Source organism: Chrysemys picta, chromosome 14, assembly GCF_011386835.1.
Source record: "Chrysemys picta bellii isolate R12L10 chromosome 14, ASM1138683v2, whole genome shotgun sequence".
In the NCBI taxonomy this organism is placed as follows: Eukaryota; Metazoa; Chordata; order Testudines; family Emydidae; genus Chrysemys; species Chrysemys picta.
Window position 1 is genome coordinate 23,558,832 of NC_088804.1, and position 21,655 is coordinate 23,580,486.

General features: G+C 37.9%; 1 protein-coding gene across 3 annotated transcripts in view; it reads right to left on the reverse strand.

Moving 5' to 3' along the window:
- Window positions 1–6,339: 6,339 nt before the first annotated feature.
- TSHZ3 (teashirt zinc finger homeobox 3) overlaps window positions 6,340–21,655 on the reverse strand; it is a 70,972-nt gene continuing 55,656 nt past the window's right edge. For all 3 annotated transcript variants that reach the window (XM_005289887.5, XM_024104143.3, XM_042852191.2), the window contains one exon: window positions 6,340–11,084. In XM_005289887.5, the coding sequence (XP_005289944.3) occupies window positions 7,885–11,084 (3,200 nt within the window). In that variant the 3' untranslated portion in view covers window positions 6,340–7,884. The remainder of the gene's footprint in view (window positions 11,085–21,655) is intronic.

The following is a 21,655-nucleotide window of genomic DNA, read 5'->3' on the forward strand; positions in this document are numbered from 1 at the left end:
GTAGTCAATGCAGATATCCAGCTGCACAGATCTTTTAAATAAAATTGAATATGATTCTTATTTGGGGTTTGGAAATACTTAGATTTGAAGCTAATGTAAGAATAATCAACCCTGGTCACACAATGACATTCAGTGCACATACCACAGTGATAGGTGCACAGTTAATACCCATCTATGCGGATGGCTAATACCGTTTTGAAGAACTGATTTTGCTACTGGACTTTAAAACAAATCATATAGAATTCCATAGGTCCTTTCCGGTGTGTATGTAAAATTAACTTTTCAGTAAATGTGATTTAAGCCTAAGCATTATTGATTTATTAGTCAAGAGACTATGCCACCGGTCTGACACATATAGTAACTTTGCCAGGAGAGAGGGAAGTTCTAAATCCTAACCCCCACCAGGGTCAGGGCAAACATGCAGTGTAAATCTGTACTGATCTGTTTCAATAAGAGCTATGCTGCTTTACACTAGCTGAGGATCTGGCCCTATAGGTATTCATGATGTTCCAAGTGGCACTGGAATGCATTTACAGGATTTTCCCATTTGCTCTGCCTCCAGCCCAGCTCCTCCATCACTGCACACTCAAAAGTCCATTGCGGTGAATGGGAATTAATGTGCATGACAGCTCCAGCATGAGGCCCTAAAAGGATGACCTCTGCCCTCCAGTGTTACCAGTCCCTCTTGTGTTGTCCTCCCTATTCACCCTCCCTGTGTGACACAGCCATACACACAGAGATGGACACTGTAACCCCTGTGTAAGGAATTAATTTTTTCTCAATTGATGGGAGTGCCCCAATAATGACTTTATAAACATGTTATTGTGTTTTAACTAGAGTGATTTTAAAAGACACTTAGGAGCACCATTCTTCTGATTCCGCCGAACATAATTACAGCAGTGAATTCATGTTTTATCACGAGCTGGAGTTTGCATAGAAAATGTTCAGCCATTCATAGATACAAAAAGCACTAGTCCTCGCCTGAAACAATTGCACTAAACTAAAGCACTGCACCCTCTTTTCTAGATCGACTTTTAAGATCCCTGTCAAAACAGCCCTTCAAACACATTTGATTGGGTTGGGGCTCATCACACTGTCACCAACTCACTTTTCATTAGGCTGTTGCTCTCTGTTAGCCTAGCCAAGCAGAAGAACTCAAACACATGCACAAATTAAATCGACATCCAAACTCCACCAATATACAAAGCAATTTAAATGATATTCATTAGAGCGATGACAAGTCCTGATGAGGCTTTCAGGAGCTCAGTCCTTCAGCTTTTGCCGACTCGGTTTCATGGTCATTGAGGCGTAACTGCAGTGACTGTACCTCCAGTTTAAAAAAAAAAAAACCACTGAGAATATGATTCTGCTTCCTGACACACCTACCTCATTCTCCTTCCCTGCACAGGTTTAAATCTGGGGACATTCCTTGGGCTTTTATATCTATACATAGAGAGAGATAAAATCCTCTCTCTTTTTCCCATCCCACTCCCCACAAATGCGCCAATTAAAAAGAATTTCATTTTCAAGTAATTTCATTTCACTTGGCTAGAAAGGTCACTAACTCACAATTATTATGGCTATAAACATGTCCCCAGTTTCCTGCTAGGCAAAAAATGAATGTGATATGTTGAAGCTTAATAAAGAAGTATTTTTAATTGTTAATTTATACAAAAAAGTTAATAAAGAGTTACCCTCTCTGCATTTATTTTTTGATTTTTAAAAAAAATGAACACACTACCCTCTCCGGGGAGTGGTGTGGGGCTGACAGGTCTAATACGGGCTCTCCCTCAGTGCTAAATCATATGAAATTCAATTCAATAGAGCCCTAAAATTCAGGTATTAAAATGTACGAAACCAGAAAATTACCCCAGTTTTGTGTTACCAAGTCCCCTTACCACTCAAAGTTCAAATATCTCATAGTAAAAATGTACAACCTCATTCTAATCTGACTGTAGGAAAATCTAACTAGTGAGGGGAATGACAGATAATCCTTTTATCGTAGTTATGGAAGACTTATCTAGCTATATGTAAAGGGGTGGGCCTCTGTATGTTGTAAAATACAGATGAAAATTCTCTCTTTTACCCCATCTGCCTCTATCAAGAACAATTTTGTATCTTATTTTAACAAGCCAAGTGTCCCTTAAAACCTGATTGCTAAAGGAATGGTTTGTTATATAGTTACCCAAAAGGCTTCATATTTTGTTATGCTTCGCTCAGGTTGTAATTTTTTAAAAAACTTTTTTGTATCCATTTGTTTATAAGGACACCTAGAATGAAGGATAGGCACATTTTCATAGAGCTAAAATATTCTGTGCATCCTCAGTTACATATTTTGGTTACACACAAGGGTGCATGTATGTAGGTAGCTAATGGTGTAGGCACATCATCATCTATCTCAAAGTGCACATCTAAATTTAACTCTCTTAAAAGATTATTTAAGCAGAAGCACATTTCCAGTTATAAATATGGCAAAGGAAACACAGTGAACTAAGCAACAGCTGTTGAAAACATTAAATATGTCCCAGGTAAATGTTGTAATCTATTGCTTAAAAAAAACAACCTTCTCTAATGTTTGTGTCTCTACACTCATTCTGTTGTACGTATATTCAATATACTAAAAGATACACTGTAGGTGTATAAAATAAGATTTTATACCACTAATCACCATGGTATCTGTGCAACTATGTCTAATTTGTGGGTGTATGGTATCATCTATAAAATCATTCAATGAGGGATTAATAAATATTAGTGATCTTTGTTGTACTAAAAAGTTCGTTTAAAATTACTGCTCAGTTCCAAGACCTGAAAACATGTGTTAGCCTCATTGTACATTCCTGATTCATGCACATAGATTCCTTATGTTTACTGATTCATTTTACACATACACACACTCTTTGCACATGTAATACAGAATTCTGCTCCCTCTCATAAAGGGCTCTAACTCTTTAGTCCTTACTTGGGAAAAATCAGGCATTGACTTGATTGAGAGTTTTCCCCAATAAGGGCTGTAATATCAGGGTTGTACATATACAAGGTTTTTATTACTTTACGACAGTTATGAAAACTCAGTGGAATTCACAGACTGTTACCATGTTACCACACCCTGAACTTCAGAACCTTTTTTTATATTCAGAGGATAATTATGTCTTGTTCACTCATTTACCTACAGCCAGTCAACTAAAGGCTGGAAGGCACAACTTGGCATGAAGTCCCAAGAGAGGAGAATTTACTGGTTTCCTTTAGCCAAAGATTATATGTATTTACTAATAATACCCTAGGGAGATACAGGTTAGTGTTTCTAATACCAAAGGAATAACTGTCCAGTCAAATACAATTGATGATTTCACTGCTTGCTAAAAGACAAATACAATGACTTTTTAAACATTAAATAACTTTGGAACCTTTTTTTTAGTTTTATGATCATTGCCTGCATTATAACATATGCAATATCAGCTCTGATGAACAGTACAGGTATCAGACTACTTCGTAAAGCACTATCACAGTCTTACTATAAAAAGCTAATGGGATGAAGCAGGACAAAATAATTGTAATATTTTGATATTTACTAAGAAACTTACAAAGCTCTCTGGAGACAAGTTCTAAAATGCAAAATTTAATAAATTTAGCTGTTAACATCATCTCATTTCCCCTCATACTACATAGAATACTTCATTAATTTTCTGTTGCAGTTGAACGTAGCTTTCAAATGAAGCCTTGCATAATTAAAGGAGCTGCTTCAGTTTTACGTGTGTGTATAATTTTTTAAATGACCTCATGATACAAACAGCAAAACCTCTTGTTGCCATGAAATGTATAGATATATCTGTTTCTAACTTTTAAAAACATCATTTAAGCATTTATTAACAGCCATATTAAAATGCAATAGATAATCCCAATAGTGTGAATATTAAGTTTTTAAATAAAGCTAATCTGTCTTGCTTTGGTTAGAAAATTACATTGTAGCGTGCACAGTGAAAGCAACTGTATAATTAGAACAACATATCTTCAATTTTTGATGTCAAAAGAAAATATAATGAAAATGCTGGAGAGATTTAGGTTCCAGTAAAAATTCCTTACACTAACCTAAAAGTAATATTTCAGTTAATTATAGATTTCTTGCTGCCTAAAACTTAAAGCTACATTCACTGATATTTTTGCTAAATGTTGACTCCAGAGAACAGCTCTCTAAGATCTGGCATATTGATTTCTTGTTGTGAAGTGAGCTGTTCAAGCTCCATTTAAGATTTTCATCTTGCATGTAGCCCTGAGCACATCATAGCACCATAAATTAGTTAAATTGCACATTTATCACAAATGTTATTTTAAGATACTGCGTAAATGTGATGGCTGGAAGATATACAGTATGCTGCAACAAGCCACTACTTGGGTGGGGTTAGACCAGGGTCACCTTTATACACCTGTGATTTAAAGCTCTTCCACCCCATCACAATTTCATTTAAAAACCCTTTCTTTAGGCATTTTGTTCTCTCTCACATTTGATCTGCATATTTCTAAAATTAGATAAAATATCAGGAGCAAAGCAAAAATTAGGGACTCATATGTAGTTTAAAATCCTGCGTTTTTATCTTCATGTCTAATAGGGTGGGGGAAATATATGCCAGCAGAGAGAGGCTGGTGATTTGGTTAGGACTGAGAGTTACCATGCCAAAATACATATCAGTGTATGGGGAAAAAGGATATTACACTAGATCATTGATTCTCTGAATTCTTTATAATGTGAAATCACATTGGTATGCCAGTCTTGGAGCTTCTAAGATGCAAACTGAACTTTATTTTAATAAATTTGGGGCATCCAGATCCTGATTAGCTATTTGCAATGTTTCAGACATATTTTGAAAATGTATGAAAAAGTCATTTATGGTGCACGCTAATTGATATGGCTGCTCCCTGTATTTCTACTAGTTCTCCTCCTCACTGCATATTGATATGATGATATTTTGCCCCAGGTACTGATTATCACCACAAATGAGGAGGGGCTGCATATGTAGTATTTGATGTTCACAATCATTACCTCCTCCCGTCTGCATTTTGACAATAAACAAAACACTGAAAAGGACTGAGGAGTTTGTCTCTCCTGTTTTTCCCTTCCCCCAAGCTGTAAAAATAGCAAAATTTTGTACAATGCTATTTACCATTGCCACCTTACAATCAAATGGTGCCTTTTGAAAATATAAGGGTTGCAAATGTATGTAATAATCTGCCAACCTCACAACTAGTGAAATTCTGTTCTGAAATCCAATGCTATATTTAAGATGTTCTAATTTTCAAGGAGAAAATCTGTGTTCCCAGAAGGAAGGATTCTGGCTACAATGTGGTCTGAGATAATCTAGGCTTAAAAATACAGACAGCCTTAAGGAATGTTTCACTAAAGAGAAAAAGACCTCAGCCCTGGCCTGAAGGGGTTACCTTTTCTAAGAAGGTAGGGTCATACAGTTGAGATGATACAGCTAACCAGCAAAAATTATGTGCAGCAGTTCTGTCGTACAGATGACTGTCCATTAGGATCCGAGTTGAGACCATCAGCTTCAATACACTAATGACCTTAAAATCAGATTTAAATATTGAGCCAAATGACAAAAAGAAAAAAACAATCCAAAAATCTAAACACCTCCTCACCCCAGAGTTCTAGTCCATAATCCAAGTACTGGCCTTGATTATTGCTATTCATGGGGCCTGTTTACTAATAATACATATTACTTCAAGTTGTGTTATTTATAAAATGAACAGACCGATTTCTAATGTTTTAAAAGAAATAGATACCAGCCTTTACATTACAGAGGATAACAAGAAAGAAAGAAAGAACAGTAGGCAGGTAACTGGTCCATTTTAAAAAGAGATTATTTGGTTTTTTTGAGTTTGTTTTTTTAATAAATAAAAATTTGGACATGAAGCACCTACCAATACTACTTGCAGACTCTATTCAGTATATTCAAGAGGAATTAATTTAAGCATCACTATCTGAGTCTGAATATACAGCACAGCAAAATACCTATTTGCCTTGCCGCACATGTTGCTTATAAACTCTCTTCTTTACAGTCAATCTTACCCGATCTCTAAAGTGGAGTTATAACATTCATTTATCTTTTCTTGGGGAAAATTTTTGTTAATGCAGCCTTTGAATAAGTGCTACCCTGCTCTTTAAATGCTAAAGTTCACTAAAACTCCAGTGATTTATGTGCAGCTTTTGACTGCCAGCACCTGGCAGATGAAGAAACCTACTCAAGCTTCAGTCATAAACAGATAGCATACAATTTAATTTTAATGTGCTCGTTAGTCGTAGCACATTTCAGACATAATTGTGAATGCAACACAAAATTATAGCAAAAAGACAATTTTAATGCTGCTGTAGAAAAAAAGGTTATATGAAGAGTCATATAATGGTGCTTCATTGTCAACAACAAAACAGGGCACAGAGTGCATTACAGTGTCTGTGCTGTTTACATGCCAATATTTTATACATAGATTCTCATATGGTGTCAGCTGTCAGTTACTTCTGCAAATTAACTGCCAAAAATGGAGACGAACAGAATCACTTAGTGTGCTGGTAACCACGGGTTACCTTTCATATGCCTAAAGATAAAGCTGCAGTATGGAATCTTGGGAGAATAATTAGGCAGAACAAAACAGAAAGTTACCAATTGAAATAAAAAGGCATTCTACAATATGAAATAACAACCAATAGCGCTTATAAATAAGTAAAAGGTTATATCACAGAATGCCTCATAACTTTTAAGCAAAATATTACAGTACAAACATTTTAAAGGCTTTATCAATGTTTAGGAAATACAGTACAAGTTTTTCAAATAGATTTAACCCTTTGAGCACTGAGTTTATTTTGAATTCTCTCATTTTTTATTTTATTTAAATTTTCTTTTACTAATAAATACCTTTAAAAGTCATGTTGTGCAAAATAGTTCTAATGCATGCCAAGGATGCAGTCCGTGGCTTCTGTTATTCAGATGGTTTAAAAACAAATGATAACGATACTAATAAATATGTATAATTTAAACATGAACCTCTATCAATATAGATGTACTGTATAGCAAAACAAAACAATCATACTTTGCTTTAAGAATAATGTTTTTGAATACTTTATAAATGCTATGTGTGGTACCTTTCATATAATTTACAATGTTTGGATGTTAAAAGAAAAACCCTTAGACCTAAAAAAAGAAATATACACTATATATAGGTATAGCTTATACCTGAGGCATATCAGGTACAAAAACCGTCATTGCTAAAAATGCTGAAGAAAAACATGGCATTAACCACAATTACATTTCCATAAGAGATTTTGAAATCTATACAATATATACATCTATGTTTCAATGTGAAAATAATATTTTAAATTTCAAGGTGTGATACACCTCTGCATAAATGGAGGTTCATATTAGTAATTAGAACTAAGCTGGTAAGGGTTTTAAAAAACATATCCATACATTTTACCAAATTAAAGAAAAAGTGTTTCAAAGTACTCAGAGGGCTAAAGATTATAGGGTGAGAAATACCAGCACACTTAGGTCACGTGAAAAAAGTGCACCAGGATTAGTTATAAATGCTTAATTAAACTGTCTGTTAATGCATGCAGCTTGATGCATCAGAGGGATGCACAGCAACTAAATCCAATTTACACAAAGTTCCAAACACTTACCACTGCATTTTAACCTTCATATTTTACCAGTAACAACAGCTGATTATGCACCTCTATTAAACACTGTACAATTATACAAAACAGTTCAGCCCAGAGTGACTCTCTGGAGTTAAAATAAGAACATGTGCCAAGAACTAAACAGTAGCTTTAAGGCGTCTTTGACAGTTTTCCTCAAAGCAAATTACAGTTATTTTAATCAAAAGCAAATGCTACTGCTTCTCTAACTCCGAAACATACAGAAGATGATCCTCTGGTGACTTCCCATGTGTTTTACTAAGATGAAGTTTAACAGCATGCTTGCTTGCAAAAGTCCTGTTACAAAGTTTACACTGATAGGAAGTTCCAATTTCTTCCTCTGGAGATGATGTCACCAGTTTTTCAGATGGTGACTTTGTTTGTGCTATCTGATTGTTAATCTGTTCATTGGACAGTTTGGACAGGTCTCTTAACCTGAAACCTAGATGTGATTCGAGGTGACTGATATAAGTTGAAGGAGTTCTGATCTGTGAAGCACAGTCATTACAAAAGAACACTGGATGCCCAGTGTCCAAATTTTTAAGGAACTTAGTTCCTCCCGTCCTTCGGAGCTGGTATTTCACATTGGCTAGCCAGTGGCTAATTGTGGTCATTGAGAGTCCCGTAAACCTTGAAATGTGCATTCTTTCTTGAGGGCTCAAGTCTGACATAATGTATTTTCCCTCTGATGTCTGTCGTAAACTGGCTGCAAACTGGGCCTGCAGAATGAGCAAGTGCTGAGGGTTCCAGTTAGACTGACGTCCCTTCCTTTTCTGAGCTGGTGTAGTCTCTTCTGGTTCCTCTATTGTGGTACCATCAATGTCAGATTTCTCAGATATGCTGGAAGGTGTGGAAGATTTTGATGTGTGACTTTCTGTCAGGTTCTTCAGCATATCAGATATATCTGACAAGGCATTCTCGCGTAGCGGCGAGTTTGACATGAATGACACGACTGCAGATGTCTTTGCTGTTGTCACTGTAGATGAAGAAGATGCAGAAGATGTTGATGTGGATGACAAAAGCGCTGAACCCAAAGAGCAGCTTTTGTCACTCTTGCCTTTCGTCAAATCTATGGGTTGGTCATTGTTGACATGATAAAAATAACGGTCTAAGTGGTCTGGTTTTTTGCACTGCAAAGGTGGGGTGGCCACCGCAGCCTTTTCTGCCAAACTGTTGCTCATTTTAAAAAGCATGCTCATTGGATCCAGAGCAGGCAAAGATGGCTTTGCTGCTTTCCCAAGATGAATATTCATGACAGACTGCAGTGCACTTAATGGATTTACAAATGGTTGTTCAGGAGGATGATCTGTAATAATAGCTGTGCTGCTGCTTAATGTACTTGCAATTGACTTTACAGGCTCTTTACCATTTTCCACTGGTTCTATAGTTGGACTATCCTTGCAACTATCCCTCTGAGGAACTGGGCTGTTCTGTTGGCTTTTAAAACCACCATCGTTAGAAGCATCCATTTTGAGGGGTTCACTGATTTCGCTGCTGCATGGCGAAGGTGTCGCACGTTTCACTGGAGACAGCTTTCCTTCAGGTTCTTTCATTTTTTCCTCAACTTTAATCACTTTCTCAGTGACTTTCTTTACCAGTTCTTCCATGGCATGAAAGTTCGTTTTTGGCACAGGGGAGGTTTGACTGCTTGGTGGCGACAGTAGGGGCTGGTTTTTAGTTGGTGACACTATTTCATTGTTTCCAAACATAGTTTTTAAGGGTGTACTTTTTCCTGATGAACCCAACGACAGCTTCATCATGTTAGGTAGCTGGTAGGCAGCATGAATACTGGGGTAGCCACCCCAGCTTGGTGTACCATTCTGGGCTTTGTTTATAGCTGATGTTACTGTGTTTTCTAAAGACTTTAAAATATCTAGCCCCCCTTTAGGACTTTCTTCCAGGTCATTTTCAGTCAAATAATGATATTTTGAGGAGATATCATACTTTTCCTCATCTTCATTTGACTTCTCTTTCTCTTTCATTTTATCATCAGCAATCCCTCTCTCTTTATCTACTTCTTTTTTTACTTCAACATTCAATTTTGGGGAGACACTAGAAGGCGTGTTGGAGGGAGAAGTAAAAGTGGTGGCTGCAAGTGGCACAGACTGTACTTTTTCGTCTAGTAGAGCTGTTATTGTTGGCGTCACTGGGGCTTCTATAATTGGCTTCCCTTTCTTCATGGCAGAGTTGGTGACTTTTATAAAATGTCCTGTCACCATCATGTGGGCAGTGAGTTCCTGCAAAGTATCATGGGAACTTCCACACTCCATGCATTTGAGAATTTGAGATTTCCTTGCCTCAAAATGCCAAGCGTAGCTGGCACCATTCTGGTGACCGTAACGATTATTTGGCGTAATGTAAGGATTTGCATTCTTTTGTAGCGCGTCGTTGGTGTCCGAGATTGTTGCTTTTGGTGTCCCACCTGTGGAATCTGGAGAGCTTGGAAGTTCAAGCTCCAGTGATGCTTTTTTTCTAGTAGCTGGGATAATTTTTGCTGCTACAGGTGTAACAGGTTCCTTCAGAGGCACTTTTTGGTAGTGTTTTGTTTTGATCATATGAACACTCAAGTCCTGAAGAGATTCAAATGAATGGCCACAGTACATACACTTTAATACTTTCTGGGCATCTTCTTTCCCTTCCATTTCAAGCAAAGAACGTTTACGAGGTTTGGACCATCTTTTAGGGTTATTGTTATCAGTTTCATGGTTGTCATCTCGATAATGTCCTGTTTCATTCATGTGCACTGTTAATTCTACTAAAGTGTCATAGGCAGCACTGCAGTCTTTACAACGGAATTTACTGGCTCCAGTAAATATAGAGCCATAAAGCTTACTGCTTTGTCTGTACAACTGAACTGTGCTAAAAAGACTTGGTTCAGGAAGAATTCTGCTCTGAGAAACTTGCTGCAGTGTCTTTGCCATAGCAGTCTGATGCCAGTCAAAGCTACCACTCCCACAACTGCTACTGCTGCTGCTGCTACTGCTGCTGCTACCATTGTTTTTTTCTGAAGTCGGCTGGTGGAGATTCAAATTGAGATTGGACCAGTAGGAATTGGAAAGGAAGTTATTATATACGGCTTTCATTTGTTCTAAGCTATCAGATACAGCAGAATCTTCAAGTGGTATTGCAACCTCCTTGCTCTCTTCCTCATTTTTGATAGAGCTGCTTTCAAAATCTGCCATTCGGTCACTTGTCTCACTGATGTGTGACTCACTGTCCATTTCATGGCTGGAAAATTCAGCAGCTGGAGAGTTTTGGTAGCTCTGGCAGTTCTTACTGTAGTCTTTTTCCGGACACACGTATTTTGCTGAAGGTTCCCCATCAATTGCATTTTCATCAGGTTCCATGTCTTCCTCCACCAGTGCTGCGGCCTTCAGTTCATCTGAAACATAGGCTATCATGGACAAAACAAAAACAACAAGAGTTAGTGACTGTTGATTATACTTTCCATCAGCTGTTTAAATATTTCAGCTAAAGAACTGCATTTATTTGTAAAATTAAACAGTTAAAATTTAATGTTTCTTCAGAGCAAGAAAAAAAATCTGCTCTTCAAACATAATTTGCCACCTTATTCTTCTCAAGGGGCAACAGCTTGAAATTAAAACTAAATTTGAAATTAATGAAGCACATTCTGGAGGTGGCATTCATTTCTAAAGTAATAAATTACTTGTATCAACCTCAGAGACAGCAGCTCCTGTCTGTCAATTAATATGTCTTATGCTTCTCCTACCCCTAATGCATTTCTTAACAGACAGATTCACAATTTAAATTAAGCAAGCATTTTTTACTCATTACATTTTTGAGACTCAATTTTCAATAAATATAGAGGACAAAAACATCAATAAAATTCCTACAAAGTAAAAACAATGTACACTGATTACAATACATTAAAAAACAAGATTTCTTTTTTTCTTTTCTTTTTTGTGGTAAAGCTGGTGACTCTAAATTCAGAAACACCTGACTAACAGTGATTCAAGATATTCATTATGGATGCAACAAATGACCCATTCACATTTAAACACACTTCTCTCCCCAACAAGAAAGCCCATGCAGAATTATGTCAGGAGCAAGTTCAAGAAAATTGGTATGCTGTACTCATTCTTGCTGTATAAATATATACAAGACCTTCCAGTGGACCTTACAAATGTCAAAGTGTTTGCTCTTTAGACTACTTTGTCAATATTTACTCAGCATAAGCTACATGGGCACCCAACAGGGATTCTGTCTTTTTTTTTTTTAAGTAATGCAACTGGTGATGTAAATCTAATACACTCTTCCTGAATAGGATAGTTAGGAACTGACTAGCTTTATGTTAGTTTTTCACACTGGCACTCTACGTGTATTTTACACATAAAAGTAATGCCTTTTAGGAAGGAAAATTCTATCAAAACATTAAGAGCGCGATCAGTAATTGATCAAACTAATCTATTTCTACTGAACGCTTTAGTCTAAAGAGAAGTGAAAAGATAAAATACATATAAATATATGCATATTAGATAATAGTGTTTTTTTAAAGAACTAAACTAACCATATAACTATATATGGAGAACTTGCTAGATATCTATTACCAAAATAATAATATGCTTAGGAAAAAATGCAATTGCAGTACGTATCCATAGTTTTCAGATGGCTGAAAGCATTTGGCTTCACAACACATCTGGAATGTGAGGGCATCTGGCCAAGCATGGCACAGTTCAGCATATACAACAATCTATGCAGCCTGTTTATTCAGGCAAGAGTGTACACTGTATATTGATCAAATGAAGCTATTTCATCCAGGGCAGTGGAAGAAGGAGAAAAGTATAATGGATATATACTGTATCATGTATCTATCATTAGAAATCTTTCATGCTTCTTTTCAGGGTGGTTGTATTTAAGTGAAACACTAATGACAAAATAACTGTTAAAGTAACATTGAAGTTGGACTTCCAGTTTCAAAAGGAGTATGGTGCAATCAGTTGGGAAATATATATATATTTTTTTTACTAGTGCCTTCTCACATGGATGATTTTAGCAAAATCTGGCCCTTGTATTCTGAGTTAAACCGTTGAAAGCACAAACATATGAACACACAACTGTGCATAGCTGTTACAGATCAAATGTTCAATGTATCTGAAGAGATGTCAAGATTGTATTTTTAAATTTAAAAATACGTAGGTTGAATCTAAAGACAATGTAACTGCTGTCTATTTTGCTGTAATTTTATGCTATTTGGAAATATTTAGGTTGATTGTAAGCTTCTCTAATCATTCCTAGGAAATATTTATATTACAGTAGTGCCAACAGGTTGGCCATTCTGCTGGGCACTGTATAAACATTAACAAAGAAACAGTGCAAGCTCCAAAGTGTTTACAATCGCACAATGTCATTCATTCAGCACTTTCATCCTCTTATGGAACAATACAAGTTGTTTTATTTTAGTTATTTGCACCAGGGTATTTCTCAATTCCAGTGGAATCAGGTAGCCCAGCAAACCCAAATGGTGCAAACCACTCTCTGAAAGTGAGAATTTTAAAACAATGACAGTATATGAATAATTGGCTACCAATGATCAGTAACTGAAGAACAATTCCAAAGCTCCAAGAGACATGAATTTTAAAAGAAAAGGAAGAAAGAAATTATGTCGCAGACCGTATGATGTAAAAGCAAATGTAGCCTGAAATAGCACAATGCTTTTCTGTGGAATCTTCTTTGTAAAAATAGGTGTGTTTTTGTTCATGTGGTTTTTTTTTAAATAAAAACTCCTGTCCCTGTGCCTCCCTCCCCGAACAGAAATCACACCCTCTTTATGGCAAAAAGGAAAAGGGAAGTTACTGTCACACTGCCTGCCCTAGGAAGATCTCCTTTTCACACCTGCATCCTGAGGCAGCACACAGAGGCGGTCTATAAGCGTGCCTGGCTTTTTCTCCCTTTATTCGTGTAGGGCTAGAGAGTACCACCCACCCTCATAACAGTGAGTAGTCATAGGAGTAGTTCCTGGATGTTAATAAAACTACTTGTGTGAATAGGTGCTCACCAGCGTGAGCAAAGCTTGCACAATCTAGTCCCTGATTAGGGATAGCTTTTCCTTACATTTCAGTTTCTCTGGCTATTGAAAGCTTCGAAATTGTATTTGGTCTGAGCCGCTTGTGTTGTCACATTCACCGCTTTTAGAAGAGTGACTTTTATGTTAGCTGAGATTCTCCAGCATGTAGCGCATTTAAATTTAAATCCATTTCCCTTTCATGCTTTTTTTGCCCTTTTTACCCATTATCAAGCATATCTGTGTGTTAACTAGGAGCTACCTCCTCTATAACTGCTCTTCTCCTTCCCAAGCTGGAGTCATGAAGCCGAGTTTGTGACATCAGAGTTTTTGATTCAGGAAATAAGGCATGGAGAGCAGGAATCAGTTCAGGATATGAGGGTGCAACTTTAATAAACTAATCCCAAAACAACATGGGGGAAAAGGGGACTGCACCCTCTTCAGCTCTAGGCAGTTTTTTGGGTCCAGTGCAGTGAGGTTCTCCAACTAAACAAGCGACAGGGAAGATGACACTTAGCTCTACCCACAACTCTCTCCACTGGAGATCTAGCCTGTGCTAACAACCTTTATGCCCTTCCCTTGTGCAGAGGATGAACGTACCTATGAGAAGGAGCAAGACGTAAACCACCCTCATCCAAACCAACTGAAGCTGGTGCCATCCCGCAGCTGGTCACCTATTTATTCCATCTATCCGCACTGGACACTAAATGCAAGTCGCAACAATGTTAGAACATTAAGAACGGCCATACGGGGTCAGACCAAAGGTCCATCTAGCCCAGTACCCTGTCTTCCGACAGTGACCAATGGCAGGTGCCCCAGAGGGAATGAACAGAGCAGGTAATCATCAAGCGATCCATCCCCTGTCGCCCATTCCCATGTTTGTTTGTGTGGGTTTATTTTCTTTGTCCTTTTTTCCTATTTGAATATTTTTCATATGTAAAGTAAATGTTTGAAACAGTGAGGTAGGTGTGTGACTGTTCTTTAAACACCTCAACAGCACAGTCTGGGGGGGGTGACTTTAAAGGTGCTTCTAAAGGCAAAATAAGTTAGTAAGAATTGAAATGAAAGCAATTATGTAGTTCTGTTCTGGCTTTTTCCCCCTTCTCATAAACAAACAAACTCCACACAAAACTTTTCACTTTACATCCTGCAAGGTTAGGTGACCCTGGGGAAGTCACTTGCAACCCAAATGTGTCTAGGATTGTGACAGTTCATTTGACAAAACCAGGAAAATGCTTTCCTAGAATGGCCCTGTGTTTGTAGGGAAAATTAAGATATCAGAAAAGTTAAGAAACCTATCCTTGGTACAGATAGAGAGAAGTCGAGAACAGACAGCTCCCTCATCAACATTTGTTATAATTATTAACTAAACTGCTAGGTAAAAATGAAATTAACACATTTAATATAAATACCTAACAGTAAGCTGTAATATAATGGAATTCATTTTCATACAAGAGGGAATTATCTTCATAACTGAGTTATGCACCATTTCTTTGCTAGCAGAAATAACATGATACATCACTGCCCAAAACAATCTATACGTGCACATACATGGATATACTCACAGACATACTCCATACACACACCATTGACACCATGCAAGCAATGGGAACTAATATCAGTCCATCATATTTCTACAGATATGGGAGGCTCCTGTACGGCTAAATCAAAATGTTTATACTGGTAATGGCTCTGCTGATGCCCTGGGCCAAATTCAACCCTGATGTAAGCAAGAACAACTCCACTGAAGCCAATGGATTTGCACCTGTTTATGTCGGGGTTCTTCCCACACTGTGAACACAGCCTCCCTCCTGCCCAAACTGACTCTTGACAGGGACAGCTCTAATTTAATTAGTTTGGAAAGACCACAGCACAACTCAAGAGGGTTTCACTTTGCTCAAATACTTATGAGTTACACAATTCTCCCTCTCCACTCCAAAGAAGCCATATAATACTGTCTTATATTATATTCTCTTTGTACTTATTATGGGTAATTCCTGGTGCCAAGCCCCGTATAACAAAATCCCCCTCGCTGGTTATGGAGCTGCTCCACGGCCATCACTGCACCCTAAGAAATTCAGGTTGCTTCCATACATCGGTGTCACATTTTCAGCCAGTGAATCCGCTTTGTGACAGATTCACCAGCCACACCCTAGCATATCCTCCACTCCACCTTAAAAACCCTTGGGCGGCAGCATAGAAGTCACTGACCAACATGGTACACAGGGCCCATAAAAGGGCATTCCATCCCTTGCTCAACCAGCAGCAGAACCATGTTCTGCAGAGGAAGAAAGGGGAAGCAGAATCTGCTCTATATGCATATTTATCTATAGAAGATATAAAAATGCATCTGTTTGAAGGGCCCAAGCAGTCAGTTGATTTTCAGTGTACCTTGCAGAAGCTTCAAAGCCCTTAAAAAATATGAAGCAGTTTAAATTCTTCCATTAAAAAAGGAGGACAAAAGAAAGGGGTTGGGAGCAGAAATGATCATGACCAGGCCTGATGTTGCTTATTGTCTGAGATCTCAGGAGATCACAGTCTGAATTGATATGGCTGGTTCTTAGGACAGGGATCTGACTGCAGCGCAAAATGTTGAGCACAACAATAGAAAAATTTTATTTTCTTTCAATAGACAGCACATAAATTACAGACCAGACATACACAATGAGTGTTCACTGCTATCAGTAACAGACAAGGGATATCCTGTTGTTGGTCTGCCTGTATATTTTTGTATGAAATAACTAAGAAAGTGAGGGATATAGAAGGGAACAGCTCACGGGTTTTGGAATGGAACTTTTCACCTTTAGAATAGATCACTGGATGAAAACCAGCCTAGGCTGGTAATGAATGAAAATGATTACTGTCTGATGGAAATTTTGAAACATAGGAAAAATGAATTGGTATCTCAGTCCAGTTCCTTGAAGATGTATACAAACATCACAAAAAAAAAACAAAAACAGAACTGGCATTCTCTGCATAGAGGTGGAGCACTGAATGGGCTATGGACACTGAAATTCTCCCTGAAGCCTAGAGATGGTGAATGCTGTGGAAAGGCTTGTACCATCATTGTCCAGACTGTACCAATTCTTTGGATTAAAAAGAAGACCCCCAAGTTGTTGTCAATCTGCACCTTTCAGAAGTGCCTTACTATGTAACAGAAATTAGGGGTGGACTGCCTTTTTTTCTCCCTCCCCCAAGAGTGGCAACATAAATGGTGAATGGCAATGCTTTCTTTACAAGAGGCGTGGCAATCTAGCTATTATTCCTGCTTAGAGAAGTCAGAGGCTCTGTTTCATAGGGGCGGGACTGTCTGTAGTTGGAATGAAATGTTATTTCCATGTGGAGAGATCCATGCTTCTCTCACACATTGGCTGGAGTAGTTGGAACCTTCCACTAGTAATATTCTACTCCAAGATTTATTATTCTGCCCACTGGCAAGGTCAAGAATATTAATTTTCTACATGTTAATTTGATGTAATGTGCATGATTAATGCTTGTTTAGTTGGATATTTTGTGTGTTAATAAATCTGCAGCTTCTTCATGCCAATAATAATGTGGTATTAAATTATTGGGGATCGGAGTGGGGATGGATGTGACAGCATGCCAGTGTAATGGGTGGCTATCATTAGGCGCCAGAAACTTTGAAGTGTACTAGCATTTGGTTCTTTGCTGAAAGTACTGCAGCTGTCTGATACAGAAAGCTCAGAAATAGGCCACAGGAAGCAAGCCAGCTGCTCTAATCCAGCATCCTGTACTGGTATTACATTTGGAGCAACTTCAGAGAGCTCAAATCAACTGTTAGCATTAGAGGAGAGAATTACATAGACATGAATACATAGGGAACAGATGATAATAAGAACACTTTCTGCTACACTGAAACGTGGACCAGCCTAAACACAGAGTGAAGGAAATCTACACTAAGCACCTTATTCTCATGTCACTTGGATCCCATGCTTCCTTGCTTTTAAGTGTAGTTAAAATGAAAGAGCAGCAGAACCCAAATCTCCCATTCAAATTACTCAGGTTCAGTAAACTTCTGTCTGAAAAATCTCACATATCTCATCTCCATGTGTTATGAAGTTTGGAACATGCATATCCAACAAACGAGACTAAGAAGTCAGAAGGCACTTACTCAGGTTACTTATTCGGATAAGGAAGGCATTCTCCTGTCTGAAACCAACTACTGCTTAAAGTTTGGTAAGTCAAAGATGATTCTTCATATCTCTCATTTATATTATTTCCTTAGTCACAATGTGACTTCCCCAGGGCAAGTAGTAATAAACACAGTTAACAAACACCTGAAAAACTGAAGTTATTATAGCAGATGAATTTTTATAACTTCTTGGCCTTTCTATTCAGGCCCTCCATTCAAGGAGCTCAACAGCTTTAACATGCATTAATGTACTATTCCTCTCAGCACCCTTGTAGTATAGGTAAGAGCTGTTATCCCCATTTTGTGGAAAGGATAAATGAAGACACAGAGAGTTAAGCTACTTGCTTAAGGTCACATAGAAAGTCTAGGAAAGGAACCTAGAATTCTTAAATTACCTGTTAAGTTAGTTTCTATAATGAAGGGATACAGGCAAAACACATAAGTAGAACAGGACCAGGAGTCTGGAGTTCTAGTTTCTGTTCCTAAACTTCCTCTGCACGTGCACAAAACTAGAAATAATTGACACTTTTAATCTTTAAAAATAATTAAGATTGAATTCCCCAGTGAAATGCCCACAATTGTGTCCATTGCGCAAAGCCCAGAATTTGTGATCACAAATCTCTGGAGCAAACTATTATTTGATAGCAGCAAGATCTGCACATGGCCAGCAATCTGCATTCAGCAGCAGCGAATGTAGGAATTGCTTAGTGAGTCAAGAAGAGGCACTGCCTAAACTCTCCCACAAATAGTTTTCTGCTCTCAGCATAGAGCGGAACTTGAGGTAAGCAATAGGGAAGGATCTGTTCTAAGAGACTAGAATCAGCTGACAGATCACACCTCTGTCAACTCCAAGCTGGTGTTTTGCCCTGGTTTCTGCATGAGGCCTTCACTCCCTGCAGCACATCTTTTGAGCAGGGCACCAGTGTTCCTGAAACCAGTTAAAATCACCCACATATGAGATCTCACACCACACCTGTCCAACATGTTGAACAGCTTATCAGCACGTCACACTACAGCATTCTCTTCTAGGTGCCAGATTGGATGAGGAGTTGCTAAAGAGTTGGACCTGCTTGCATAACGACATCAGCCCCCACTGCCCTTTTCTACATGAAATTGCTGACCAGAGAGCAATGTAGGCCCTAAAAAAGAAACTCATCATTACATCTAAGCCACCAGCCTGGACAACATGCTGAGTACTAGCAGAATCAAAGAAACATGCTTCTATACATCATATTGTGCTGTTCAGAAATGAATTAAATACCTATTTTAAACTAAGAATTGTCACAGCAAGAATAATAGTTTGGCAATAGAGACAGTTCAGGAGCCACCAACTCTCATTTACACCCATATAACACAACTAACTTGTGATGGATGCAAACGACACCTGGATTTCTTTGTCCCAAGCAAGTTCATAGAGACAGTGGACCAAATTCTTCTCTGTTTCGGTCATGAAATAGGTGAACAGGCGTTAGAGCACAGAATTTGGTCCATACTCTGTGTGCCCTACTGTGTCATTTACACTAGGAGCAGTGTAAAGCCACACTGCCTTAGAGGGAGCCCCAGGAGGCATTCTGCTTCATGCAGCTCCAAGGACCAAAGAACAAGTATGACCATTGCCATACACCTTTGTGGGACAGAGCTAGGACCTTGCCTCCTCCTTGCCCCCTTTGAGACACTACTCATCCTGTCCTTTATGAGCAGCATCACAGTTAGATCAAGGCAACCAGAAAAATAGTGCTTGTGACCATTCATTCAGGTTCTGAACTGCTGTTTGCTTTGACCACATTCATGTCCTTTTTTGTTCACGTCTCATACATGTGAAGGCAAACAGTTCACCCACCCACCTAGCTCAGCTCACACAAATTATTAGAGAATGGTTGTTCTCTGTAAAAATACACCTATTTGCCAAAGAACAGAGCTATTCACAGGTGAATATGGGTATTCAATATCTGTACTCCTCCCGCTTATAATATTTCAAGTATCAATCAGCCAACCAGAAAGTAGGAACAATACCAAGCAAAGCAGTCAATTACAAATGGTAAATCATTAATTGCTGAAGTGAATAGTTCACAAGCAAAGATTCACATAAACGGAACAATTCCAATTAACAAATAAACTAGTAAAATTAGTCTATTTGCAGCTATTTCAACTACAAGTTAAATTTCTTGTATGAATTACTGACTATGAATAATGTGACCAATTCTAAGCAAGACATAACTCCAGTTCCTGCTGGTTTCCAGGGCAGGTTCCTTGGGTGCAATATACAGAACTGTGTTGAATTCTCCACTCTATACAGGTGTATAATACAATGAGAGTCATGTGTCCGCAGGGAGAGATGGACAGACAGTATTGTAGCCTTAACCATAGTTTGGATTTGGACCATATATTTAGTTATTGACACACTTTACGTGGTAGTTTTCGGACCTCAAAATTATCAATTTCTTTTTGTTGGCAAAATTATTCCATCAAATCCTCAGGAAACACTAATCTATTTGGAAAAATGTTGTTAACAGCACAAGGTTATGTGCATATTTCACTAAACCCTTTAAATGAATGGATTCTAAAAACAAAAACAAACAAACAAAAACAACACCACAACTCCTGGCTTGGTATCAACATTTGGATAGCATTTTTTAATCACTGGGAAGTATATAGGGCATTCGACAAACTAATACAAGATTCACAGCCAACTCTAGGATAAGTAGGCATGAACATAAAAGTTCTCAATATGGCTCTAATAGCTCTTAATTATTATAATCCTTCACTAAGCAAACAGATGTTGTAAGGGAACTTTAGTTTCTTCATATGATCAAATGCCGTAATCAAACCATTCTGCTTCTACCCTGCTCTTCTCAGCAAATGTTTTGTATAGTGGAGTGGAAACAGCAAATGCAGTGACAAAATGACCATTTAATTGTCTCAGAAATCTGTTTCTGAACGGTATCTCCTCTCCCCAAATTTCTCTGATTCTATTCTTCTAATTATTACTTAGAATTTCTGAGAATGTTAGGAAAAAAATCTTACACCTTTACTCTCTGTAATCTTCCCATGTTCCTGGTTGCTTTTAATTTGTACTTATCTTGCAACCTTTTTAATGACCTGAACAGTGGCTCTGTGTTAGTATTAGCAAGATGAAAAATAAACATGGATCTCTGGATGTGTAGCAAAACCTCCATGCTACATTTGAAAACTCAGGTGTACAATAATGATTTTACCTTAAAAATTATTTCAATTGGAGTGTAGAAATCATTCTAATGGAGTATTTTTTAAATTATCATAGTGGTTCAAGACATTCAAAATGCATTGGTTAATTCTTTCCCTATATTAAAAGGCCTTCAAGCCTAATCTTTCATTCCTTGTGAACCCCAAATTCCCATTGAAGTCACTTTTACAGTGGCTTCAATAGCAGTTTTAGGTGCACCTCCTGCTTATAATGAACTCTGTGCAATATGTGAACAGTGAAGTACAATGAAATTCCCAAACTGTTTCAATGCACTGCATTGTGCAAATAGCAATTTCAGCTTTGTGAAACTCCACTTACAATGAAGTTGCTCCATGAAAAGAGACTTTGTTATGGGTCAACACCTGGTGTCCTTACTCAGTTTCTATTCAGCCCTACTTAGGGACTACTAGTGGCTACAATAAGAGAGTTTTGCCTGAGTTAGGACTAGGAACTGAGTAAAGACTTCAGTATTTCCCTCTACAGGATGTTTCCATTTTGTTTTGTATTGTACAGCAGAGAGAGACACTGAATATTCATTTCATTCATCTGCTAATCATACTATTGTGG